This window comes from Cydia fagiglandana, chromosome 6 (genome assembly GCF_963556715.1).
Source record: "Cydia fagiglandana chromosome 6, ilCydFagi1.1, whole genome shotgun sequence".
NCBI classification, from domain to species: domain Eukaryota; kingdom Metazoa; phylum Arthropoda; class Insecta; order Lepidoptera; family Tortricidae; genus Cydia; species Cydia fagiglandana.
In genome coordinates this window covers 2,258,912-2,286,614 of record NC_085937.1, presented here as the reverse complement: position 1 = coordinate 2,286,614, position 27,703 = coordinate 2,258,912, and the positions used below count along the sequence as shown (strand labels likewise).

Genomic DNA, 27,703 nt, shown 5'->3' with positions numbered 1-27,703 from the left:
AAACATGGAAATTGCTCCACCGACAAGAGTCATACTCTTAAATATATGATGATGATCGTAAATACCTACCTATGTATTAACAAAAAAAAAGTCACTTGTAATTAGTTACTGCCTTTAAAAAGTATAAGTGCCTCAATGTTTAGTAGACTTTTTGATTCTTTAAAACGTCTTTAGGTCAATAAAGCAAAAATTATTAGAGTTAGACCAAGAAAAGTCTGCAGCAATTTTGACAGCCCACGCAGTGCAAGTGTTATTTATAAGTCATCATTTCATAGAAGTTTCTTCAAATCGACCTTATTAATAAGAGATTAAAAATATTGAAAATTATCTTAAAATATTTTAATCTAATATTTCATCTCATACGTTTAATAAGGCCCGGGACTAGACCTTTTTACCTGCACTGACAGTGGGCCTTCTTAGCAACAAGTACAAATTCTGAATAATTGGGAATAATAGGGAGCAACTGCTATTTTTGAATGCTGGGCCTTGTTACCCGCCGGGCCTCATATGCCTGCACCTCACCTACCTTATTTATTTGTTTTACAAGGGGAAAAGTTGTTGATTAACCGCTCGTGCTAATATTGATACCCAAACAAGCGAAACATTTTTTTTTATTAAATAGGAGGCAAACGAGCAGACGGATCACCTGGTGGTTAGCGATTACCGCCGCCCATGGACACCCGCAACACCAGAAGGGTTGCAAGCGCGTTGCCGACCTTTAAGATGGGGGTCTTTGAAGGTTTGAAGGTCGTATCGGACAGTTCATTCCACAGTTTGGCTGTGCGAGGCAGGAAGCACATTCACAAATTCATTCATTCTAAAATTGAACCACGAGCGTAGCGAGTGGTTCGTAAAGTTGAACCTTGAGCGTAGTGAAGGTTTCAAGGGACGAAGGTTAAATAAAATTTTCACCACATCAGCTCGTAAAGGCCCTCTTGATTGTTCGAAACGGATAAGAAAAGTGGCATTTAATTTGATGCAAATTTTGAGTTGTTACCGTAGGTAAATTGGATCAGTTGGTTGGTAATATTGACTTTAAAATGATAAATATTGAATAACGTTAGTTTGAAATTGATTTTATGATAAAGTAAATATTATCGGAGATGATCGCTCATAAAAAATATATGTCGCTAGTCATTTATAACCTAAAAGCGCCAAATTACGCAAAATTATATTGAAATGACACCTGTGTATTGAATTTGAAGAATACTTTAACAAGGGTAGTTATCTGTATGACAATGCACCTAAAATAATTTTCAAATGTATCTATTATTTTTATACTTAACACGATAACGAATTCTACGTAAACGAAACCGCGGGCAATCCCTAGTACATATAGAAATAAATAAGGGAAGGTAAGTTTCCATTAGTGTACTGTGTAAAATAACTATTTACCATTGATAATAATTTTATAAACGCTTTGCGTATTTTTAAGGGCACCGCGCTAACCGCTAGCCCGCGACCGTCGATCGCTGCCTCCTGCCACGGCGCACAGCGTGCAGCGTGGCGCGCGCAAACGCCGCGCGTTTGAAATGTAACTTAATATAAGCTCGGAATGCATACTTACGTATCAGTATTTAGTGTCGCCGTGATTTTATATTTCTAATCTTTTGTGTGAGAAGTAAGATCTTTATTATGACCGTGTAATATTAACTCTACAAACTTTAATTCAATATTGGCTATACTGCTTAACGAGAAATCAATATCTAGACAAGCACATTGTCTACATTTCTAACTTTTTACATGTATACTAAGTTGATAGATAATATCGTAATTTTGCAATAGCAGCTACTCTAATTCTGTATTTACATAATAATTCCTGTTTTTACGTTCACCAGAAAGCAGCTGTTCCAGATTTCTAAAAACCGAATATTGTGAATAAATTAAAGTGTTATTGAATATGTTAAAGTTTTTTGTAACTTTAATTTTATATTTACATAGTTATTTAGCAAAAATTGAAAATTTAAATATTGCCGAACGCTCCACCTAAAATTTTCTAACTTTTTACATGAATGTTATTTAACATGCTTACAATAACATCAAAAAAGAAAAAACTTTAATGTTATCAAAACCCATTTTTGTTCCACCGCTGGTAGGACAAACGCAAACGAGTATTTTTTTTCATAATTTTAGGTAGGTAGGTAGGTAGGTCAACTGAGAAATTAATTAACACAATATTTTTTAAATCAACCCGTTTTATTAAAATAACATAAGAATATGCCAAAATCATAAAGGCAAATGTAAAAGCACATACTTGAACACAGTTGTTGTCGTAGAGCTTTATTTAAGCTCAGGCCGCGTAGCCAAGATGTTAATCGCTGACGCTCCGTAGCGATCGAAACGCAACTGTCACCGTCGCACTAATATGGAAGAGTGATAGAGAGACATAATGCTTTTCGCTGTCGAAGCGATAGCGATTGTAACCTTGGCTAGGCCGGCAGCTATAGGTACCTAAACGAAAGTTAAAATGCATCTACTTGCCCAATAAGTAAAAACTTATATGGTTATAGGTAAAACTAAGACTATTGGTACTTAAATGATTGCCCACATACTTTATGACCACTAGCTCTTAGATATTTTATTTCTGTATTCAATCTTAAACATGTCAACTTACCTACTTTTGTACGGAAATATTTTAATTATAATTTGTGAATGCTTATTATCTACTTACTTATATTCACTTTAGTTAAATGCTCCAAGTTATATAAAAATAGATCGTATCACATCGCCGTTATTACGCTTTGCGGTTTGGTATTTTCTTCATCATCCATGCATCCAACGTCCTACCGATTACCACGGCAGCTCAGATCCGTCGTACTGCAAAAACCGGCCAGTGTCGGCCTCGCCGAGCCGCTCCACCGTGGCGAAGATGCCAGCGATGCTCGTGTCCACGTCTAGCGGCGCGTTCTTGCCACCCATGTCGGTACGCACCCAACCTGGGTGCATGCTTGCCACTAGGATCTGGTCTTTCTTGAGATCAATACTCATGGATTTGGTTGCAGCGTTGAGGGCCGCCTGGAATAATAAAATTAATTACTTTTTTACGGCATCGGATTCATGCCCTTTGCGCATTTAAAATTACTGGCAATCTAAAGCCCCCTCCAGACTATGTGCGTGAATCGCGCCGCGACGTCGCGGAGCGAACATATCACGAAGTTGACGTATGACTCCACACTCGCACACTTCACGGCGATTTCGCAGTTTGGTTTGCGGCAAGATGGCGGAAAAGCATCAGCTGATCGAGTTTAACTGTTAGTTATCTATGGCAACATTATATTCTATTCTATTCTATTCTATTCTATTCTATTTAGCTGTTTTTCCATTTTGTTTTCTTGTGAAACCGTAAAATATAGCTGCTTAATATAATATAATCATAATTTAATTCATATTTATCTTGCCACAGAGGAGCCATAATATTGTGTAATGTGGAGTCTTACAAGTTCGCGCTTCGCGTCTCCTTTGACGCGGGCCGAAATACCGACAAAAAACGGAGAACAAGGCGCGAAGGCGTGAACAATCTGCGAAATCGACGCCACACTTGCGTTCGCGGCTTCGCCCGCGATTCACGCGCATAGTCTGGAGTGCGCTTAATAGAAAATGTAAAAATACATCTTTGGGGCCTATTCTGAAATCATGAAATACGAAAATAGTTAAGTGCAAAACTACTGAAAACCGACTAGTCATAATCTTAAGGCTCTTATAGTGATTACTTTAAATTAGTGTTGTACCAAGTAGTGAGTATACTTTATCAAATCATGTCCGTCAGTAGAAAAGAGCGGCAAATTTAAAAAACGGTCCAAGTACGAGTCGGACTCGCGTTCCAAGGGTTCTGTACATTACCCAATTTTTAAAAATGTTTTTTTTAAGTGAAGTGGGAGTGAAATGTCTTTACAAAACCCGTAGGGGTCGGATCAAAAATTAAGTAATTAAGTCCGAATCATGCTTGGGGATCATCCATTAATTACGTCACACGAATTTCTAGGTTTTTTGACCCTTACTGATGAATAGTGATGAAGTTAAAATGACGTCACAATGTTTGTGAGTCCCCCCTCCCCCATGTCACATTTTCTTGACCCCCTCCCAACCCCCTAAACGTGTGACGTAATTAATGGATGACCCCTTGACTACACATTTCTAAATACGTTTTCCTGCCATCTACAGGTAAAGAACTATGATGAGCTTATTTTTTCAAAATTTTAGACCCAGTAGGTTCGGAGATAAAGGAGGGAGGATGGTCACTTTTTGGCTATTATCTTGAATAACTTCTAAACTCTATATCTTAAAATTATAAAAAATATACATTTGAGATGCTCATGCTTTTCGGTGAAGGAAAACATCGTAAGGAAACCAAACTAATCCCACTAAGACCTAGTTTCCCCTCTGGGTTGGAAGGTCAGATAATGGCAGTCGCTTTCGTAAAAAACTGTACTGGCACTGGTACTGCCTACGTCAATTCTTGGGATTAGTTGTCAAGCGCACCCCAGGCTCCCATGAGCCGTGGCAAAAATGCCGGGATAACGCGAGGAAGAAGAGTTTCGGAGAAAATAGGCTGTTAATGTTATGTAATGTTAATTTCGCGCCTTTATCTACTGACAATCTTGCTTGACCGGCTATATCTAATCATTAGAATAATTTGCCCTGCATTTGCAACTTTACTGAACTGCAGAGAGTAGCAAGTTTAAGACAACAAGTATTTAGTTTCATGAGTTATTTAAAACTTGCATTGACTGGGATGAGAGGTTATTAGTAAATATTTATTTCATCATTAAAAATAACCGTAGGTACCTTTGAGCACCGATAAGGGTAGAACCCGCCCTGGTCATTCTGCGCAATAGATCCCAGAATTGAACTCATGTTGATAACGGCAGCGCGACGGACTCCGAAGGGCTGGTCTTTGTTGGCTTCAGCTGCTTGTTTCAGTAGCGGCAAGAGGGTCTGAAAATATAAATGAAGATTGCAGAATCCAATGGATAACATTCACTAATCAAGTAATCAATGAATGTTTTGGTTTGGTGCGTTTGTTGTGGTGGCTCTACTCTGAGCTGTAAATACCTCCCAAAATTTTGCAGAAAAAAGCACAAATCGAGAGTTTTACTCGTGACATGTAACTTCAACTAGAAAAGTCCTTTTGGCTTATTGCTGCAATTCATTCGAATTAAGGTATAATGAATCGACAGACTTTTCTGTGCTATGGGTACTACGGGTACTATGGTACGTGTTACTTCGTAATGTTTTGAGCGTTTCTTTTATTTTTTGCCATTTTTATTTATTGTGATCTTTTATGCCACTATTGTGTTATTTCTACTCAGAATCATCCTAATCATACTCTTACTCATACATAATCATACTCTTTCGATCCTAATGGGATAAAAAAAATGTCCCATGATGTATGAATGTGAGTTTGTTCCTATTGTGTCGCCATCCTGTCTAGAAATAACACAAAAGTGGCAAAAACGGTCACAATATATAAAATGGAAAATAAAATAAAAGACACGCTCAAAACATTACGAAGTAACACGTACCCATAGTACCCATAGCACAGAAAAGTCTGTCGATGTTATGGTTTACCTTCGTAAGCATGATGGGTGCGATGGTATTAATGGTGAGATTATCAAGTAGCTGCTCAGTCTTCACAAGATTAAGCTTGGTAAACTTAGTGGATATCCCAGCATTATTGATTAGAAGGTTCAATCCGCTCGCACCCACTACTTCCGAGATCTGCAATGAAATCTCGCCATAGCTACCAGTGTTTGCCACATCTGTAAAGAACGATTTCATAGTAGGTATAGAATGTGTTGCATAAAGATGAATTAAGTTTTATTACTGATTTTTATGGCATTACCTAAGTTCAATATGTGAAGGTTTTTATTTTCATGTGATAGTTGCTTAAGTTCCTGAAAAAGTAAAAATAAAAGCGAATAATTATAAAAAAAAAAATATTTTTCTTATATCTCGTGCATGATGAAAAATAGTTTCAAAACAGCCGCGCTAACTTTTGATTTGATTACCAACCAATACCAGCGACTGCAGTAGGAATGGTCGAAGTTGTCGTAGCATGGTTGTAGCGCAAACAGATTTAAATTGATACATTCAATAGTATGATTAGTGATTGCGTAAAAAGGCATTTTATCTGATAATAACAAGTTAATAAGTGTCTGGTTAAAAAAAGAAGAATCTAGACTAAGTACATTGTGAAATCTTCGGCATTCGTCATAAGTGTAACGTCACTATTGGTACCTATTCAAGGCAAGTGACGTCAGCCGGTAGCGATTCGTCGTCTCTTTCACACGTTCCTATAATTGAACTACAAAAAGCACTCCATCGGAGCCTTCACATTTTCATTGAAGTACTCGCGAAGTATAACACGTATTTTACCCGTTTCGTGTTTGTTTCGTTTATTTATTAAGTGAAATAACAGAATATTGTGGAAAATATGGCACCTATAGGTAAGTGTTATCACAGATTTTGGCATACATACCTCGGATTCTTTGCGGCATGTTGCGAATATTGTTTCTGCTTTGTTGTGTTTAGTGAGATATTTCACCATACCGAGTCCTAAGCCTCTGTTGGCTCCAGTAATTAGCACAGATTTCATTCTCGGGACTTGTAACCGGTCGGTTCACGGAAATAACTTTAAAATCTGGAGCTACCCAGTATCAATGTGCAAAGTTGCTTGTGTGTGAAAGGATTTTCTTGTCTCTGTCACTATCGTTTACGACGTTTACGTCAACATGACAATACTCAACAAATTGTTAAAGTTAAATAATTTGGCTAATTCGTTTTATCGAGCGGATCGTACGGTGGTAATATTGCGAAGATCGTTCAGCAGTAGTAAGTGGCTTCGTGTAATTGTACAGTTGACCTTGAAGACCCAGTTCGCCGCCTAACCTCATCTCATAGTCCAATGAGCAACTTTATTTTTACTGTTAAGTCACTGTGGCTGGCTATATTCTTCTTGTGATTTATCCATTACCAACATTAGAGGCCCTTTTATGATATCTTGGATATAACCTATCCTTTAGTAAATTACATTATCTGTACCTGTAACCTGGGTTGCACAATTCACAACATTATTGATTTCATAAGTTAATTACAAGACTTATGTGTTTTTAGATGATTTAGGAATTAATTGTTTTCCTCAAATTCATCTGAGTATGATGTAAGTGTGACTAACCTTCCTTTTAACTCATGATGAGAGTTTATACTTAATACAATTAAGTGATTTAATTTGGTTATTGGTGTCATCAGGTTGCGGAGTCCCTTGTTGGCCTAAACGTAAGACCAACTCTATTGCACCCACTGAAAGTATGACTCCAGGTATAATTTATATTGGGATGCTGGTATCCTCACTTGGTGCTCATCTTTGTGTCTGTGACCCATCGGAAGCACTTTCACTGTAAAAGCATCACATGTCTTGGGCAAAAGTAGCTTTAATTTGTTAATAAATCACTTAGTATTCCGTTGTGCACCTTTTAGATGGGACTTTTGACTATGATTTGGCGGTCATTGGTGGTGGGTCCGGAGGCCTGGCATGCGCCAAGGAGGCTGTAAACCTCGGGGCGAAGGTGGCGGTCCTGGACTTTGTGACCCCATCTCCGCTGGGAACAAAATGGGGCCTGGGTGGCACATGCGTCAATGTTGGGTGCATACCGAAGAAACTGATGCACCAGGCTGCATTATTAGGAGAAAGCATTCACGTAAGTCACTTTTGAATATTTATAGGTATTTAAATTGCACACTATGTTTTGTAAATGAGACAAATTTAAGTGATTGATATGGATTTGTTTCTTCTACAAAATACAGTGTAAATTATAATTAAGTTATGTTTATAGCTTCATTCCATGTGATTAATAGAGAATTATCTTTGGTTATAGGATTTGGTAAGTGGCGATTTGAAGTGGCTCCCCCCCCCTCAACCCTGCTCCTCCATAACTCCCTGGAATCCTAAACACTGGTTTAACCTTTCCTTAGCTTCCGATACTTCCCATGGTAAATGATGTGTGTCCGATACTTCCCATGGTATAAACTTATAATTATTTTATTTCATATTTCAACTAAAACCTAAAAATCTACATCTATACCCTAAAAATAATAGGTCTTCTATATTTAGATTTTAAGTGGTGCCAGAATCATTTAAGTACAGACGTAGTGCATAATTGTTGACCATATTTTCTTGGAAACATTCATATCTGTCATGCTACTTCAGTCAACCTTAGTACTTTTTGTACCAAGGCTGACTGAAATGGCAAGACACATTCTATGTTTCCGTGAAAATAAGATGGAAAATAATTATGCACTACAACTGTAGTAGGATGTTATCATATTCAATAACAGCTAAAATTACTTGCTCCTAGTTTATGTAGTTGTGCGATTTTTTAGACTAAAAATTACTGTGGCCATATATCGACGGGTGACAAGCAAAAGTCACTTAAGTACTATCAAAAAATTAAAGTAACAATGTACTTTATTACACTTGTAATACGGTTTATTGTCCAATCATTTCAATGGTGTTAGTTAGTGACTTTTGCTTGTCACCCGACGATATTGTCAATATAGTCATGATTTTACCTAAACCACAGATAAGTATAAAATTCGGCCAAAGTAATTAAAATCGGTCGCATTGCCTCGGGCGAGGCACGTCTCCACGCGGCTAGTTCTGTGTGGACCCACCTATTGAGTAATAAACAGGGTATTAGCACTAGTTTATAGCAGGGTGTCAAACCATTCATTACTTTCCATGGTAAAAGACGAAAGGACTTCTAATAATTAGTCAATAAAGGAAGCAGACAACACTCATATGAAAATTGAAATAACTGAAATTGTTGGCTCATGACTTGCAATTTGAAAACAACATATAATTTTAGAATAGTCATTCTGATAAACTTTATTTGTTTGCAAATTAGTTTTTACACCAACAATACTCAAGAGACATGATAATCAAATAAAAATAGCATAGTAACATTCATTTGCATTTAGAATACAAATAATAATTTATCATTTTAATGGTTCATATAATTGTCAAGTTTTTTTATCAATTCCGATGGACACGCTGGCTGAGAAGATTAATTCTATTTTATACATTTAGGGCCTATGTAGTTTTTATGTTTGAATATGTCATAAGTAGTTGGTATTCCAAAGCTGTTACTTATACATAATGTATATTGCTGAGGTTTTCATCCAAAACCCATCCTTGTATCTATAGTTGACAAAACTATTAGCCTAGCACCCCTGCATATTTGTACTTAGGTGTGCTAACGTAATAGTATGTTGTACACCGTGTTTTTTTTGATTTCCGTTAATTTCAAGGGTGCATTCCTGAGCTTAAATCAAGTAACTTTCTCAAAGACACCGATATTCTAATTAACTCCATTTCGGAGATAATCAATAATTTAGTTTTTTCCTATAAGGCCTATACAAGCGTGTACACTTGCCTTAGGGCCGGTTTACATATTGATCAGTGTTTAGAATGAGTTCATACATTTGCTACTAAACTTAAGTACAATCTCGGTCGACCGATGTTCGAAATGACATTGATATGTCACAGATTTCAATTGTTTGGTTGAGTTAAATGTAATGCCCATGTTACAACAACGCTATATGCTACATTTAATTAAATTTTAACCTTAATTTTTTTTTTCAAAAAAAAGCAAAAAATATAGTTTTTAGAAAATTAACTATGCCATTTAGTTCTTTTAAACGTACTTAAACATACCCCGAAGTTAACGGAATTCAATAAAAACACGGTGTATGTAGAATTGTATAGTATTGTATAGTATTCCTTTTTAAGAATATTATTAGTTCTAATTTTTCGTTCTAGCCACCCAGAAGCTTCCATAGTTGATCGATTTAGGTTGTTATTTAGTCTGCCTATCCACTGAGGTAAAGCGGAGTGGAAATGTGGGGAATAAGCCAATAGCAGTGGTCAGGGACATATTTTGAAATTTGGCGCCCCGGGCCAATACCCACGTTTCGCCGCCCTAGAAGTCAAGGAAGAAAAATAAAATCATAAAATGCAATCCGCCAGGGTGGCCCTAGGGTAAATACGCCCCTTGCAGTTGTAGAATCCAGCAGAGTGGAGATACTGGAGATTACAACCAAGGCTATTGGTTAATTTCCCACATCTCCGCTCCGCTTCGACTTGCATTAGTACTCTATTTTACGTGCACAAGTGTGAGCAAAGATTTAAGTAGTTTGCCAGGTCAAAATATTCTTCTTTTACAAGTTGAATTTGCTTACACCTTACGGTACCGGCCTCGGTGGCAAGCAGCCATTCATTACAATGATAACTGTAAACATCTGAGAATTTTCACTTGTACTTGTACATACCTAATGGCCTATTGTTTCGTTGCCATGGCGTATTATCTAAAATGTAAGAATGGATGATTGAATGAAAACTTCGGATTTTATATTGTACCATCTCCCTCACTGTTAACTGGACATCGGTGGACCTTTGTAATAAGGTCCACCGCTGTAGAGTTAGGACAGTCCTATGTCCTGCTGTTTGTATGGATTATGGTTCCTTTCTTTTACTGCTAAAATTTTGCATTTTACTGTACTTATGTACTGTAATTTACTATCGCCGATTAGTTGAAGAGATTTTTTGAAGACAGAATACAGTCACTAATTTCAAATTAATACTCAATACCTGCAAATTAGTTTTTACACCAACAATACTCAAGAGACATTTCTTTAGAAATAAAGTAACGCTAATCAACCGTTTTTCGACAATAGTTTCGTAACGCCCACCGCAACTAAAAGCCAGTCTCTTTAGAGCCATCTGAATTTGTGCTTTATCTAATGGGAAGAAAGTTGAGTTTTGAAGCGTTTCCTAATAGGTTTATTGAGGCTGTTGATGGCCTAGACCAGCGGTCGGCAACCTTTTAGCAGCCAAGGGCCACATAGTAGTTAACGGAGGTGACGCGGGCCGTACTTTGTTAATATTTATGACTTTATGAGACATTGTCGTTTGTCACTATTACATACAAAATAGCTAAGGCGGCACTCGGGCCGCAAGTGACAGGTTCACGAGCCGCATGCGGCCCGCGGGCCGCAGGTTGCCGACCGCTGGCCTAGACGAAGTAATGTCTCACGCAGCCAAGGACGCCGATTAACATCGAAATGTCGTTATCACATAGTTTTGATAATTATATATAATTATACCGTCGTCGCTATATTTTTGTGTATTAAAGTAATAGAGTAATAAAGTAAAGCGAGGGGAGGCCTTTGCCCAGCAGTGGGACACTAAACCAGGTTAATAAAAAAAGAGAGATCTTACTTGTTAACTTTTCATCGATCGATTGGATGATATTTTCGTAACGACAATCTATAGTTCGTTTTTTTTAGCATTAGAAAGAACTTGCAAGAAGGTAAGCGATCTTGACATGTCTTAAAAATCAGTAATTATTACTTATGAAAGCAGAAGAATATAATGGTCGTATTAGATTCATAATTGTTACATATTTGCCGTAACTTATTTTTTAAACGTGTTTTTCAATAAAAAGACACATCAAGATTGTCTACCTTATTTCTAATGCGAAAAAAACGAAGTATAAAGGAAGGCCGAAATTTAACAGACGTTTCAACTCCAGCTTGTTGCTTGTTGCGTAATCTTATGTATGGAATCATGCAGGAATTGCATACTTATATTAACTAAGCATATATGTCATGACTTGGCTTATTTTTCCAAACAAATGAATGTATGATAAGTACGTACGATGACTGATAGTTTTTTTTCTGGCTTTACTGTTAAACAGTACCAGGGTCGCTATATCGATGTCAAGTCAAAAGACTATTAGTCAGTCACAGTTCGAACAGTATGATGAATTGATGATTGATGCCAATGTAGACGTAAACCAGACGCGGCGTACTTAGATAGCCAGACTATCAGGCAGGTTGTATAGTGTAGGTACACCCTTAACAATGCACAGGTTATGAGCACTTGTTTCTGTAGTAATTACATTCTAATGCTTGTTATCAGATTATTGCGTAGATTATCACATTTATCAAAATACAATAGTCTCTAATCCTATGTATGTATAAATAAACTTTAATAAATCAGAATCATTTAGGTCTATCGTAATTACAATTACTTTAAAAAGATGTTAAACGACACGCCATAAGCTAATCAATGCTAATTAAGCTAGTCGAACGGATGAAGACAGCCAGCGTGCAATTTGAATTAAGAATTAAGTTGGCAGGTTGTCCATTATATTAGCTCCAGCCTATTCCCATATGTTATCACCCCAAGTTCCACACTCTAGACACTGGGACGAATTAATTCCCACTTATTGTCACTGGGGATTACTGGGACTTCCCAGTTGTTAGTTAGGTAACTCGTGGACATTTTGGTCCATTTATTCCCACAACATAACATCGTCAACTATTTGTCAATCGAACATTTGGTAGTGTACAGCCGTCTCCATGTCGCGCGGCAAACCATCGAACAATGGCTCGCGACTATCGCGAGTCAACCCGGCATCCATTGCGCGCGGCTGCCGCGCGAGCCAATGTTCGATGGTTTGCCGCGCGATATGGAGACGAGGCTTACTCTTACTACCTACCTATCACAGGTAGTGTTAATATTATTTCTATGTGTGATGTACATCTAATACCTATATCCTTGAAATTATCGACGGCATAAACTACCTGTGCTTTACTGACAGTAATTTTGCTTCACGTATCTATAAAGTGACGTCATGCATATATCGTGTTGTTCTCATGCAGATAATATTATATTACAACCACATGTTATCCTTATCTAAAATTATATTTGGATTGCAACGATTGCAAGTCACGGGTCGCGGTGTAAATCGGATACCTACCCTACTGACTTGCCATTTAAAGTTTGCTAAAGCTAAAGTGGCTAAACCCTTTCTTTGGCTAATTCGGCTGCTGACTGTACGTTACATTACATTATTTACGACACGCCTACACAGCTTTCCAGCCACTTTCCAGCCTTTTCAGACAATGAAGATGCCTAGTTTTTAGTATTTATAATCCTTAACGATATAGGTAATATCGTTAAGGATTAGTGGCACAAACAATGTTTCGCGTTACCGTATTCGTAGCGCTCATTCATTAGTCATTCGTTTCGACTCTCTTGTGTAAGGCGTATTTTATCTACCAGTACTTATCTAAAAGTAGTTACCTTACCTACTATACTATTATATCGGGGAAATATGAGCATCTCATGTCATTTTACTCTGTCTAATTCTGGAATTAGGAAGAGTAAAATGTAGCATCCGACCGATGTTTCGGTTCGGCAGGCTTCGGCATAAAAATAATGTTTCGGCCGAAGCTTCGGTTTCGGACAAAAACTGCGAACCTTTCGGCAGCGCAGAAACTTGCGTTGTCGGTAATGTCTGACTGAAGTTCAGTTTCGGCATAAAAATCATCTTTCGGCCGAAACTAATGCAAAATAGAATATTCGATTTCGGCATAAAATCCATTTTCGGTCGATAAAATGACAACAGTTTTAAACATATCATATCATAATGCGGTATTTTTATGAAATACACACTCGTAAACTGTTTCTGTATACATCTGGAAGTGTACACGAGTGTACACATTATAGTAGCTTATGATTTGTAATACAGCATTATACAGTAAGAAACGCTTAAATTCCATGTCAAAGTCGTTCTGGCTTCTGGCATTAGACACAAGGTTTAATTACACCTGACTTTTGGGAAAAGTATTCTACATACTCCCTTTTAAATGAGACTGGAGCAGTCTTTGAGTTCAGAGCTATTTCATACCGTACAATTTGTATGTGTAATTTGTAGTACATTATGTATTTCATTATTGTAAGAGGGAAAACAAATGTAATAGCGGCAATTAAACGCACATTAAATATTTAAATGGAATGAAGCTATAAATTTAAATTAGCTTATGATTTGTAATACAGCATTATACAGTAAGAAACGCTTAAATTCCATGTCAAAGTCGTTCTGGCTTCTGGCATTAGACACAAGGTTTAATTACACCTGACTTTTGGGAAAAGTATTCTACATACTCCCTTTTAAATGAGACTGGAGCAGTCTTTGAGTTCAGAGCTATTTCATACCGTACAATTTGTATGTGTAATTTGTAGTACATTATGTATTTCATTATTGTAAGAGGGAAAACAAATGTAATAGCGGCAATTAAACGCACATTAAATATTTAAATGGAATGAAGCTATAAATTTAAATTACAGTATGCTATTTTACTCTACTATTAAAGGGATTTTTTTATATATGTAAAAGGTAATTTCAGTGGGACTTTCGGAGGAGCTAAAATTCGTTTGGTACATTGAACTTTTTTTAATTATTTGATTAAATCAGACGTGGAATTATATTTTTATTTGGGCTCTTCTGAGGGATCCTATTGAAAATTACTGTATGTTTAGTACCTAGCTGATTAAATGATATTTAAAGTCCAAGATCGTTTGATATCGGAGATTGTGGTAATCAAATCTGTAAACGAAGATCCCGCGATTCTAATAATATTAGAAGCACTAGAATTTGCCAATGGTCCGGCTGAAAATAATTTGCGTTGCCTATTCTATTAATGTAAATGATGTAACTAGTTCTTGTAACAGTTTCCTTGTTACCATGCTCTACTGACACCCATAATACATACCTATTCTGTCAATGTTTCATATATTTTATGGTGACAATTCGTAAAATTTTATTACAAAGATATAAGATCCGCCAATTGTCTATTAAAAGTGCTTTTAGTATCAGAAATAAATCGCATTATTATTTGACGGCAATTCTATTACTTCTAATAATCCCGTACATAAACATCGCGAAAAAGGTGCCTAGCCAATGTGACATTGTTCGCTACGAAGCGATACTCTCTCTCTATCATTCTTCCATATTATAGCGTCAGAGACACTTGCGTTTTGTTCGCTACGGCTAGGCACACACCGCACAGCTTTCTGGTAGAAACTCAATATTATAACTCTTTGTTGGCTAACCGGAAATTTACAAGCTTTACAGCAAACCCCAATATACGAGTTCATCAATTATACAAAAGACCTCAAAGGTCGAATATTCAGCAAGATGAGGCCATTATAAGTGTTATGGTATTTATTTACGTAAAACGTTCTCAAATCCATTTGACTGACAGTTTTGTCATTAGACTCATTAGCTAATCCCATCTCCTCATTTCAAGCTCATTTACACGGTGCGAGAATTCGCGAGTTTCATTACATTGCGATATTTAATCGGTCGGCTGAATTGGATGTAACCTCACTTTCAGGAAGCGGTGTCATACGGCTGGCAAGTCCCAAACTTGAACGCCATCAAAATCGACTGGAGCGCCCTCACCGAATCCGTCCAGAACCACATCAAGTCCGTCAACTGGGTCACCAGGGTGGACTTGCGGGATAAGAAGATCGAGTACATCAATGGACTTGGAGAGTTCAAGGTTTGTCTTAACACTACAACAATAATCTAGATCAGCGGTCGGCAACCTGCGGCCCGCGGGCCGCATGCGGCTCGTGAAACTGTCACTTGCGGCCCGAGTGCCGCCTTGGCTATTTTGTATGTAATAGTGACAAACGACAATGTCTCATAAAGTCATAAATATTAACAAAGTACGGCCCGCGTCACCTCCGTTAACTACTATGTGGCCCTTGGCTGCTAAAAGGTTGCCGACCGCTGATCTAGATAATGAAAATTTGCGCAGTCTGAACAAGATAAACGCATAGGGACGTTGCATGAATAATTGTTTTATCTCTTCAAACCTTCGAATATATATATATTTTCGTCTTCACAAATCGTACAATGTAATCCATATATTTTAAATAAATAAATAAATTATATATTTTAATGTTAAAAAATACTCCAGTTATATGTAAGAAATCCGCAACGCAGGCTTCGGCCGGTGGCTACAAATGCAAATAAGCAACATGCTTCGTCCCAAACATACCAATTCGAATATTTGACTGTTGAATTTTAATTGTGTTTTGGGTTATTGAATGAGCGGCTAAGTATTGTGGTTTTTTCTGACAAGTTGGTCCCTAATTGTAACCTTTGACTATGAACGTTCAAGGACCCGCACACGCTAATAGCGACGCTAAAGAACGGCACGAAGAAGGAGCTGACGGCGCGCAACATCGTGATCGCGGTGGGCGGGCGGCCGCACTACCCCGACGTGCCGGGCGGCCTCGAGTACTGCATCAGCTCCGACGACATCTTCAGCCTGTCGCATCCGCCCGGCAAGACGCTCGTTGTTGGCGCTGGATGTATCCTTTTTGATTTCATTTTTATTATTTATTTATTTTATTTTTATTATATACATGGAAAACCAACAGCTATAAACATTTCTAAAAACTACAATAGATTTACAGAGCCAATTATAAGTTCTCACTTATAAAAATTAAGTAGGCATACAAAGGACAAATATAATTACAAATTAGTTACACACACACAAGTATCAACAGCACAAGCCAAGGTGTGTGTACAGCAATAGGGTTTCTGGTTTCTCGACCTTTTTAATTTCTCGAGGCACGGGAATTCTCGACCAAGATTTCTCGAGTTTCTCGAGTATCTCGAGAAATTTTGAAAGCTCCAAAAAACATCATGTTATTTAATTTTTTTCGCTTTTTTACAAATCAGACTCGTAGGAATCGTAGGTGAGATCTATAGCTATAGGATATGTTATAGCTAGAACGATAGGGGACGGATCAAGGTCGTTTTTTATTTGGTTGGTAGGTAATAAATGTTTTAAGTAGGTTCCTACCTGAAAATGTAAAAAAAAACATTGTTCATATTTATTTAACTACCTAAAGAAATACATTATAGACACATAATGTGCTACACGCGTTTTCTTTTTACTTAAATATCACAAGAGATTTATTTCTCGAGTTCTCGAGGCATTGAATATTTTTTTCCCGTCTTGACTTAGGACAAATTTCTCGAGATTTCTCGCCTCGGGAATTCTCGAGTAGAAACCCTATACAGCAAGCTGCAAAACTGCATAGACACATTAGGAATTTCGGAGAAATTTTTCGTAGCGTTATCAAAGAGGCTGGGGATGTGACTGGGGACCGTAGGGCTGCCAGCTTCCTCGAACAGCGCATAAGCATTGCAATTCAGCGAGGTAGTGCTGCCAGCGCCTACGGCATCTTGCCGAGGGGTGATTTTTTTATTGTAGCTAGGTTTAGGGATCTTTTTGATTTTGTGTCTTCACGGTAACGTCTATGTTTAGTTACAGCTTTGTTGATACATTAGATGGCATAAATGGAATGAAAAAACGAATTATATATGTCAATGTGTGACTGACACACGTGTCGGTATACGGCCAGTGTCACTATTTTATAGGTTAATCTGATACACTCATAGATATTACCATTCTCTCATTTATTCCATTCGTGCCAGCTATCGTGAATCGAGTTGTAGCGTAGGTACCTATGTCCAGACTGACAGTTATAAAAATGACTATCAATTGTCAGTCTTATCTTTGGCGTATTTCTTGAGGTAAATGAACTGTAGATAATTAATTACATAATTTACCTTCTAAATTAACTGTTGGATTTACCCGCCAGAACAGGAATATCCCACTGAGTGGAGGGTTTTAAATTATGGGTAAGAATCCCATACGTTACCGAGATAATATACTAAAGTAGTTTACTTCGAAAATACATTTCTTGCCGGCTGTCAGGAAACCATCGCCCACACTGTTAACTGTACATCGGTGGACCTTATGCCTTTTGTAATAAGGTCCACCGATGTACAGTTAACAGTGTTGCTGTTTATACTATGCAAATGCATACTCAGGTATATATTTATATTATGTGTTCCGTACTCCACATCGGATATCTTCATCTTCATTGAGAGAGTAACGCGATCGTTGACCAATGATGCCGCTAGCGTCTATGTAGTCGCTCCGCCCCACGCCGTGACGTAGTTCCGCTTCCACTTCCTGCGAACCGTTGCTCGCTTCCCGCCACTCGCCACCGCCATGTCATTGTTTCGTCGACCGTCTTGACCGATGGTCCGCAAATATTTTTTGCGTATATTTTTGCAGCATGGTGCTTTAACATTTCCGATCCAAAGCTCGGTCGATTAAATAGTGAGATATGGCAGAGATCGCCACTATTAGTCTTTTGGCGGTCTCGCGATCGAAGTCATCGAACGGTGCTTTTCGATTCTACCCACTTTTTTCTTGCTAAATTAATTTTCACATTCCATGCTGCTAAAATCGTTACCGTTAACTCGCATTTTCGAGATCGAAGTAGGAAGTGCGTCAGTGGTTTTTGTTAACAAGTGGTAACAAGTCGCTCCGCATCGGAGAGGGAACGCGCGGTCATCGTGCCTGCGGCGGCGGCGGCGGCGCCCGGGCGGCGCGGCGGCGGACGGCCTGCGCGCGCTGCTTTCGGGCGCCGCGCTTCGCTGATAAGGAGGTTTGGATTGTCTCGAACCATCCGGTGAGCCAGTTTAAGATATTCTAATTTTATTGGCGTTCAGAAGTTACTTCGTCACTCGCGGAGGGTTCTCAGGCAGTAGCCTGGGAGTACCTCGTGTTGTTAGTTGCGGCGCGCCCGGGGCGCCCCGGCGCCCGCCCCCGCCCGCGCGCGCCGCGCCGGCGCCGCGTCTTTCTTCTGCTGTCGTCCAAGGTGACTCCGAGACACCGCGACGCTGCGGGCCACGGTGGACGCCTCCAGTCCGCAGGACTCGGAGAGACGTCACACGCCCGCTCCTGTTGCTGCAGTCGCGGTGCGGACGCCTCCAGTCCGCGGGACTCCGAGAGACGTCACACGCCCGCTCCTGTTGCTGTAGTCGCGGTGCGGACGCCTCCAGTCCGCGGGACTCCGAGAGACGTCACTCGCCCGCTCCTATTGCTGCAGTCGCGGTGCGGACGCCTCCAGTCCGCGGGACTCCGAGAGACGTCACACGCCCGCTCCTGTTGCTGCAGTCGCGGTGCGGACGCCTCCAGTCCGCGGGACTTCGAGAGACGTCACACGCCCGCTCCTGTTGCTGCAGTCGCGGTGCGGACGCCTGTCGCGGTGCGGACGCCTCCAGTCCGCGGGACTCCGAGAGGCGTCACACGCCCGCTCCTGTTGCTGCAGTCGCGGTGCGGACGCCTCCAGTCCGCGGGACTCCGAGAGACGTCACACGCCCGCTCCTGTTGCTACGCCCGCTCCTATTGCTGCAGTTGCGGTGCGGACGCTTCCAGTCCAGCGGGACTCCGAGAGATCCGCGTGGCTCTGCGAGACGTCACACGCCCGCTCCTGCAGCTGCGGGCGCATCGCGGGTGGATCGCGCCAAGGTGAAGGCGGACCGCTTCTGCGTCCCGACTGCTCGAGCGGAAGGAAGGTAAGTTACGTGTAAGCAGTGGAAATGCTACGAGTACAGCGACGATCGCCGCGTTGGTTGCCGGCCGTCATGACGTCGCTGGTGACCTACGCGCCGGTGTGGCCACCACGATGGCACCGCCGAGGGCAACAGCGTCGCCGTGAAGATGCGTGCAACTACGAGCCTAGCCATCGGCGCCTGTCGAGCTGGCCGCCACGACGGCGCCTCTCGCACCTGAGCCTGGCGACGGTGGCCGCCATGATGGCGCCGCCCGCTCGATGACACCGCCTGCCCCCCGAGCTGGCCGCCACGATGGCGCCTCTCGCATTACGCATCGACGCGGTGGCGGCGGCTGCCACAATGGCGCTGCCCGCCACGATGATGCCGCCCGCCACGATGGCACCACCACCTGCGCACTGGCGCCTCTCGAGCTGGCCGCCACGATGGCGCCTCTCGCCTCACAGCAGTGCCTCCCAGACCAGCCAGCCAGACGGCGACCGCCTCATGCACCGGTGCCTCCCGAGCTGGCCGCCACGATGGCGCCTCTCGCCGCACGCACCGGCGCCTCCCGAGCCGGTGGCGGCGGCCGCCACGATGGAGCCGCCCGCCTCACGCGACAACGCCTCTAGAGCGGGCCGCCACTATGGGTCCTCGCCTCACGCACCAGCGCTTCCCGAACCAGTGGCGGCCGCCATGAACCGCCCGGCCTCAGGCGCCCCTAGCTTCACGCACCGGCGCCTCCCGAGCGGCGGCGGTTGCCACAATCACGCCGATGCTGCCCACCGATGCTGCAACTACGACGATGTCGTCCCTTGCTCGCTGGGCGCCACAGTATCAGTTTTGTCCTGTCCACATGGTTCCATTGAGGTACGCAGGCGCCTATAGCTATGGTGCAGGTATAGGTATGGTATGGTACAGCACGAACAGACCGCTAAGCTCTTGGTTTCGGTTAAAGAATCCTCCGGCGACGGCAGACAAGGTCGTAAAGAGCCCCGTCCTAGCGCGGCTCGACTGCCCGGAGTTGAAAGCGGTAAGATATGTCGATACACAGAGGAAAATACGTCGTGTTCCCGGGCTTCATAAAGGTGCTGATCGACTTCGCTGTGTCGCTTCGAAGCTCCTACGACTTCTCGAGGCCATGGAGTGGTCCAACCAGAGAACAGCTAGCGACAAGGCCCTGTGCGACCGCTCGAAACCGAGGTGAAAGGCATCGAAAAGGTCTGCAGACTTCACATAATTATCTCTGCTTGCTCGCGCTCTCCAGCTTAAGTTCCGTCTTACAAAGACGAACTCGTGCGAAAAGCCATAATAAACAAAATGGGACAAATAAACCCGCTGCGCCTGAACAAGCTTGAGTTTCCGGTGCTAAGAGAAAGGGGCCAGGAGGACTCCAGCAGTTTCCATCTGTCTGTATTCGACTTTATCGAAACAGTTTTGTTACGCAAAGCGCCAAAATCGATTTTAGACTTGATTTCATCAGTTCGATTTCCTTAAAAGCATGCTACTAACTCGATGCCCTATACTAACTCGATATAGGGTGTCTCTTCGGATAAAGCGAATTAGACCATCACGCTCCTAGACATCACATGGGACACGCGGCACAACACACCGATTGAAAGTTTTCTTTTTCGCGACATACAGGCCTGCCTTGCTGCAGAGTTTCTCGCAGAAATGAGACTCAATGCCTTCTGTTCAGTCTCAAATTCGCAAACTTTAGTTCATGGAGGAAGGTGAAGCCTTCGCAGTCCCCAGCAACACGGAGCTGCCGAAAGCCTCGCACCACTTTCTTCCTCATCTTATGCAAGCAGTCCGTTACAATCTCCAATATTGGTAGACAATGTACGAGGTAAGGCCCTTTCAGCGAAGAGTAACCGTTAACGGGCCGCATCTGCAGCGCTGACGACAGAAGTGTAAACATACAACCGCACCGGTACAGTATACATAAAACGACGGCGACACTACATCCCTTCCGTTACTACGGCTGTCGCAAAAACTGCTGATGCCAGCAGATCGTCTACAGGTCGCGCTGGTTGCTTGCTACTTGCCAGGTCGGTACAACCCCCGAGGGCAACGGTTTATCAAGAAGTCACTGCGCGCCCGAGTGGCAGCTGCGCCCAGCAGCCGCCGAGACTGTCTTCACCTGACAGGCGCCTTGTTGGCCGGCCTCCGCTTTCGAGAGCCCTCGCACTGTGCCACGGTATTTCTTAACAGACTCATTGAACTGCTACCACGACCTTTGACAGCTGCCTGTGAGACTTGGCATGGATGTCTCCACCTCCCAGCCTAGTCTGTGTACTGCGACGGCGTGATAAGGAGTCTTAAAGCAGCTGTGGTAAGCTTGCAATTTACTGGCGGTCCTAGTGAACACAACGTCAGACCGCCCTCCCTTACGAGTCAACGACCTTAAGAATGAGGCGTAGCTCCTGTCAGATAGGACGCTCCAATACCGAGCTGGCGGGATCAGGAGTGACGTCCGCTACTGGCGTGACTGGCGCATGCATATAACATGCCAAGGTCTAACGCTACGTAGCGAACGAAACGCAACTGTCACTCTCACTAATATGGAAGAACCGGATATTCCCGATTCCGGTACTGTGTTTGTATAGAAAACAGTAACGGGAGCCCCTAGATCGTCCCCTTGTCTAGGCTGCATGTACGGCCACAATGTAGAAACGGTCTTTATGGTGCATCAAAAATAAGATCAACTGCCAGGTACCTCTATCCAGTGAAGTAGCGAGCTATCTGAGACGTCTATTTCTATTATCCATGTTAGCTTTCAGAACGATACTCGTTCATAAGCCTCTCACAAGTGCTGTGTATGAACCACTATCGGACACTATGCCTTCTTCCAACGCCATTAATAGCGAGACCAGCGCCTCCCAAAGCACCAGCTTGGGACGCGAGACATCTACTTGCCCTAATTTAAATAGCCCTACAACGTTAGGTACGTTAGAAGAAGTACGATAGAATAGCTGCCGCACTTTTGCTGTTAGCATCAGGCAGCAGGGTCAATTACCTTACTCTACTACAATGTAGCCCGGGCAATTACATAGATAACTTTAACGCTATTATTTTGTGTCCGAAATTCGGCTCTAAACCAGATAACGTGTCTTACCGACTGGACTCTTAGAAGCTCCGGAATAAAGTATAGACCCAGTATAAGTAGGTAGTCTGGGTACGTCACCTTGCGAGAATTACACAAAATGTTAGGGGACACTTCGCTTATTTCTTTCAGCCACAGTCTTATCCAAGCCGGCCTCGCCTACGATTGCTTTTGATCCACGATGTACTTAATAACTAAATTGGCTGGAAAGCTATTCACTTAGCGATATTTTCGCTTATGTTAATTGGGAACATGACTCGCCGAGATTCTGCGGATCGGATGCGATTTCGAATGAGAATTCTCTTAAACCAGTTTCGAACCTGAGATTACAATTTCAATTCTCAATTTCCTGTAATTCACATTATAACGAGTCACTGTGATTTCATGGGTTGCAATATGGTGTATACATATTTATTCGTTCTCTGAGTTCTATGACAGTAGGTGTAGCCCTATCGCTTGCGCGCCCGCTAACTCGCCACCAGGAGATAATAAACAGGTCTCAATGAAGATATCCGATGTGGAGTACGGAACACATAATATAAAAATTTTACCTTCCAATAAAATTATTATTATGTTTCCTATCCACATCGGATATCTGAGTAATGCCTTCCTGGCAGGCTACTAGGCTACTTTTATGCCGACGGTACTTCTCCTCAACAATGACATGGCGGTGGCGAGTGGCGGGAAGCGAGCAACGGTTCGCAGGAAGTGGAAGCGGAACTACGTCACGGCGTGGGGCGGAGCGACTACATAGACGCTAGCGGCATCATTGGTCAACGATCGCGTTACTCTCTCAATGAAGATGAAGATATCCGATGTGGATAGGAAACATAATAATAATTTTATTGGAAGGTAAAATTTTTATATTACCTAGTTGTTCTTGTAGTAATTGTTTTTATAAGTACTCGTATGACTCACCTGATAATAGGTCTGAATGATTGATGAATGACTTGCATATACTACGCGGATACGATTTGTTATATTCGCATGTTTTTACTACGAATGTTGTTTAACACTACGGTCTATGTGCTACAATACTTACAACTTGAATAATCGAATACTGATGTTCTTTTATATCTTAGCAGTTTATGAATTATGAATTGTTATAATGCGATGAAAGCCTTCTTTAATGTAGGTTTTTGTAGAAAATTGTTGGTGTAGAATATACAATATTTTACAATAATTTGAATTTCACCAACAATGTATGTATGAAAACTAAAAATAATTCTGAAGTAAATATATTAAATCCCAGTCAGGTAATTCCGATATCCCACAATCTCGTTTAACCTCAACAATCTTAAGTAACAATAATTTAACTTTTAGAAGACGCCAACTTAGTTATAATTAAGCTTATAAGAGTTATAAGTTTACGTTATGTTGCTCACGTTCAAATTTACTATAAGCCATTTCTAATTATGTTACAATTTATTTTCGGAAACAAGTTCCTTAACTAACTAAATAGACATCGGCCTCGAGTGCGCCGGCTTCCTCAACTCGCTCGGCTACTCGGCCACCGTGCTCGTCCGCTCCGTGCCCCTCCGCGGCTTCGACCAGCAGATGGCCGGCATGGTGGTCGCCGAGATGGAACAGCGAGGCATTACCTTCCATCACAGGACCATCCCTCTGTCGGTGGAGAAGCTAGAGAACGGGCAGCTGAAGGCGCGCTGGGTCAACACTGAGACTAAACAAGAGTGAGTATCATACACACTTCGACCAGGAGATGGCCGGCATGGTGGTCGCTGAGATGGAAGAGCGAGGAGTTACCTTCCATCACAGGACCATCCCTCTGTCGGTGGAGAAACTAGAGAACAGGCAGCTGAAGGCGCGCTGGGTCAACACCGAGACTAAACAAGAGTGAGTATCATACACACTTCGACCAGCAGATGGCCGGCATGGTGGTCGCCGAGATGGAACAGCGAGGAGTTACCTTCCATCACAGGACCATCCCTCTGTCGGTGGAGAAGCTAGAGAACGGGCAGCTGAAGGCGCGCTGGGTCAACACCGAGACTAAACAAGTGTGAGTATCGTACACACTTCGACCAGCAGATGGCCGGCATGGTGGTCTACCCACTCACATGCTTGATATTTTTCAGTGACCTCTATTATTATAATAAAATAGGGGTAACAGCTGGTAGCTACAGTTACCAAAAGCATGTGAGTGGCTACTATACCTTTGTCGGTGGTTGGTCGACTAAACTAGAGTGACTATAGGTATCACAATCACAACAGATGAAAAGAAAACAGCAAAGCTAAAATCACGTTTTTTCTTCACCGGATTGTTGGTGATTTAATGATATACTTACATTATAGACAACTGACGATTCTTCATCCTTACTGCAACGAGATAATGTCTATTTACCAATGATGGGTTCAATGTATTGCTGTTTGGAGATACAAAATACAGATTAAAGTTCTAATTATAATTGATTCTGTTTCAGGGGCGAGGATGTTTTCGACACGGTTCTGATCGCCACTGGTCGCTACGCGCTCACCAAACAGCTCAACTTAGAAGCCGCTGGCATCACGGTATGTATTAGTTACTTACCAATACTTCATAAAATAAATTAAAATGTTTTAGACACTGCTACCTTGCCTTACCTGCTTGGACCCGGGTATGTCCTTAAACTACGTCCAGGACCCGGGTATCTCCTTAAACCACGTCCAAGACCATCGGTGGACGGGCAGCAGCGTCCCTCAAATTCGGTGTACTCAACTGCGATCGCCAACCCGCCTGCCAAGCGTGGCGATTATGGCATTCACCCCCCAAAAAAGGGGGAGGCCTATGTTCAGCAGTGGACGTCTTATGGCTGAGATGATGATGATGAGACACTGCTTACTTAAATATTTTTTTATCTGTAGAAAATAAACAATCCAGTCCATGTGTCCAGACTTGGAGTTCCGTTTTCATGCATGCATGCACTCTAGCAGGTAGTGAGGTTTTCACAAGCTGTTCGTGTTTTCATAAGCCGTAGAATTAAGGGCTCATTTAGACGGTGCGAGAACTCGCATGCGAGTTTCATTACATTGCGGTTTTTGATCGGTCGTTTGAATTGGACGTAACCAACAGTCCGCAATGTAACTAAAATCGCATGCGGGTTCGCGCGCCGTCTAAATCTGCTCTAAGTCTGTAAGGCCCACTTGCACCATCCCGCTAACCCGGGGTTAACCGGTTAAACCGCTAAGCTATGTCAAATTGTACTGGTAACCATGGTGACACTCCAGGTTTAACCTGTTAACCCTAGGGTTAGTGAATGGTGCAAGTGGCCCTAAGTGATTATCAACGATTTTAATCCTTATCTCCCAACTTTGCAGACGGTATCACCAAACGGCAAGATCATCGCCGCCAGCGAACAGACCAACGTCCCGCACATCTACGCGGTGGGCGACGTGCTGGAGGGCCGCCCTGAGCTCACGCCCGTCGCCATCCACGCCGGCCGGCTGCTGGCCCGCAGGGTGTTCGCTAACGGCACGCAACAAATGGACTACGAGAATGTTGCTACTACGGTGTTCACGCCTTTGGAGTATGGATGCGTTGGGCTCAGTGAGGAGGCAGCCCTACAGAGGTGAGTTTGATATTCTTAATGTAAGTATAAGATAAATAGCCAAGACGAGATAAATGAATATAGAACGTATTTTATGATAACGCGTTAAACGGCTGCCTCGAGTTCATATCTGTGGCCACTATCTACTTTTGGTTTTGTAGTATCTGCGATATGTATTTTGATTTAATTTTTTGTCGTTGCACTTGTAACTTTGGCTATGTGTTCCATGATATTCTAAGAAAAGGAAACCTATACCTATATTCATAGGTTTTTTTTTTCATAGTAATTCATAAATTCATAGTTTTAGGTATTGTTTTGATAAATTAAAAAATTATGCACATAGCCATTATGATTATTAGTATATGGAATAGTCAATTATACCAACGTATCGGTGTCGTTTCATTTATTAGACTATTTTCAGGAAATTTTCTACTGCCTCCGTGGTTTCTAAACATTCCATGTGATTCGTTGGCAGGCACGGTGCGGACAACATCGAAGTGTACCACGCGTTCTACAAGCCCACGGAGTTCTTCATCCCGCAGCGCAACATCCGCAACTGCTACCTGAAGGCCGTGGCCCTGCGCGAGGCGCCGCAGCGGATCCTGGGGCTGCACTTCGTGGGACCCGTCGCCGGGGAGGTTATTCAGGGCTTCGCGGCCGCCATTAAGTGAGTAGATATATAGATTTTCACACGAGGTTCTATAAGCCGAAGAAGTTCTTCGTCCCGCCGCAGCGCAACATCCACAAATGTTAGCTCAAGGCCAGAGCCCTACGAGAGGAGCCTCGACTTATATTGGGACTGCATTTAAAGGGAAATGTAGCTGGTAAAGTTATTCAAGGCTTCGATGCTGTTATCGAAAGACTCCCACTCGCACGAACGCGATATCCAGTCGGCAGTGACACTGATTGAGTGGCAGTAATTGTCACTGTCGATCCCAAGGTCGTTTCTTTTGTTGACTAATTTAGACTCGTAAAACTCAAGGGAAACCTTATGACGGGATGCTACCACACTGCTACCCACAAGTAAGCATAAGCGAATGAAGCAAGACCAATAATACTTGTTGCGGAATTGAGTTTGTATAGCAACGTATTAAAAAGTTTACTGGTTTCCATGGTACCTTTTCATTTTTAATGACTAAATTTGGGGCCTCGGTTTAGCCTTTAACAGTACTATTCCGGTAAACCAATCTAAATACGTGTAATGTTTAATTTCCAGATGCGGTATCACAATGGAGCAGCTGATCAACACGGTGGGCATCCACCCCACGGTTGCCGAGGAGTTCACGCGCCTCAACATCACCAAGCGCTCCGGCAAGGACCCCAACCCCGCCTCCTGCTGCAGCTAGAGCGGGACCGCAACGTTACAGACAGGGACGGACGACACACACACACTCTCACACACGAGCGATATCGATATACATCACACTCACTTCGACGGCAAACCGTGTCGCAAATGGGGGTTACCTATTAAAACCTCGTAACATTGTCTAAAATCGCCGGTATCAGAAGGGTCACTAGTGTAACCTAATTGCTTCTAACAATTACTGGATTTTGAATAAAACGCGTTTGGTCAAATGAAACACTGACACGAACGATAAGAAACAAGTTGTCATTTCTGTTCCCGAAAATTATGGATTCTGGAACTTAGTTCCCGGCTGTCACTTATATTGTTTATCGAATGTCCTTAAGGTGGATGTCTAGGGATGGGATGCCGATTATCAGCCAAAAGATGGCGTCACTGTGCACGAATTGTGGATTTTCACTATTTCTCCCAA

At 42.1% G+C, this 27,703-nt stretch overlaps 2 protein-coding genes across 8 annotated transcripts in view; one reads left to right on the top strand and one right to left on the bottom strand.

The window, feature by feature from the left end:
• The window catches only part of LOC134664943 (thioredoxin reductase 1, mitochondrial), a 55,377-nt gene extending 27,767 nt beyond the window's left edge, over positions 1 to 27,610 (top strand). For 3 of the 7 annotated variants that reach the window (XM_063521665.1, XM_063521667.1, XM_063521666.1), the window contains exons 3-10: positions 7,477 to 7,697; positions 15,244 to 15,411; positions 16,039 to 16,231; positions 23,849 to 24,077; positions 24,825 to 24,912; positions 25,699 to 25,949; positions 26,404 to 26,595; positions 27,145 to 27,610. In XM_063521665.1, coding sequence (XP_063377735.1) covers positions 7,477 to 7,697; positions 15,244 to 15,411; positions 16,039 to 16,231; positions 23,849 to 24,077; positions 24,825 to 24,912; positions 25,699 to 25,949; positions 26,404 to 26,595; positions 27,145 to 27,274 — 1,472 coding nt within the window. In that variant the 3' untranslated portion in view covers positions 27,275 to 27,610. Of the gene's footprint in view, positions 1 to 6,278; positions 6,447 to 6,713; positions 6,832 to 7,248; positions 7,318 to 7,476; positions 7,698 to 15,243; positions 15,412 to 16,038; positions 16,232 to 23,848; positions 24,078 to 24,824; positions 24,913 to 25,698; positions 25,950 to 26,403; positions 26,596 to 27,144 lie in introns of those variants that run through there. The other 4 variants (XM_063521669.1, XM_063521664.1, XM_063521670.1 and 1 more) reach the window with 4 other exon arrangements.
• Positions 2,189 to 6,609, bottom strand: LOC134664947 (C-signal). Its single transcript, XM_063521676.1, has 5 exons — positions 6,479 to 6,609; positions 5,843 to 5,894; positions 5,569 to 5,759; positions 4,786 to 4,935; positions 2,189 to 3,015 (listed from the first exon to the last, which is right to left on the bottom strand). The coding sequence occupies exons 1-5, from the start codon at positions 6,593 to 6,595 to the stop codon at positions 2,791 to 2,793; spliced, it is 735 nt and encodes a 244-aa protein (XP_063377746.1). The 5' UTR covers positions 6,596 to 6,609; the 3' UTR covers positions 2,189 to 2,790.
• Positions 27,611 to 27,703: the final 93 nt, after the last annotated feature.

Excerpts from the sequence above, each read along its gene's own strand:
- LOC134664947 (XM_063521676.1), bottom strand. The coding sequence starts at position 6,595 with ATGAAATCTGTGCTAATTACTGGAGCCAACAGAGGCTTAGGACTCGGT. Across the intron at positions 5,895-6,478 it reads CATGCCGCAAAGAATCCGAG|GAACTTAAGCAACTATCACA; the intron begins GTATGTATGCCA and ends TTACTTTTTCAG. Across the intron at positions 5,760-5,842 it reads CCTTCACATATTGAACTTAG|ATGTGGCAAACACTGGTAGC; the intron begins GTAATGCCATAA and ends CGTTCTTTACAG.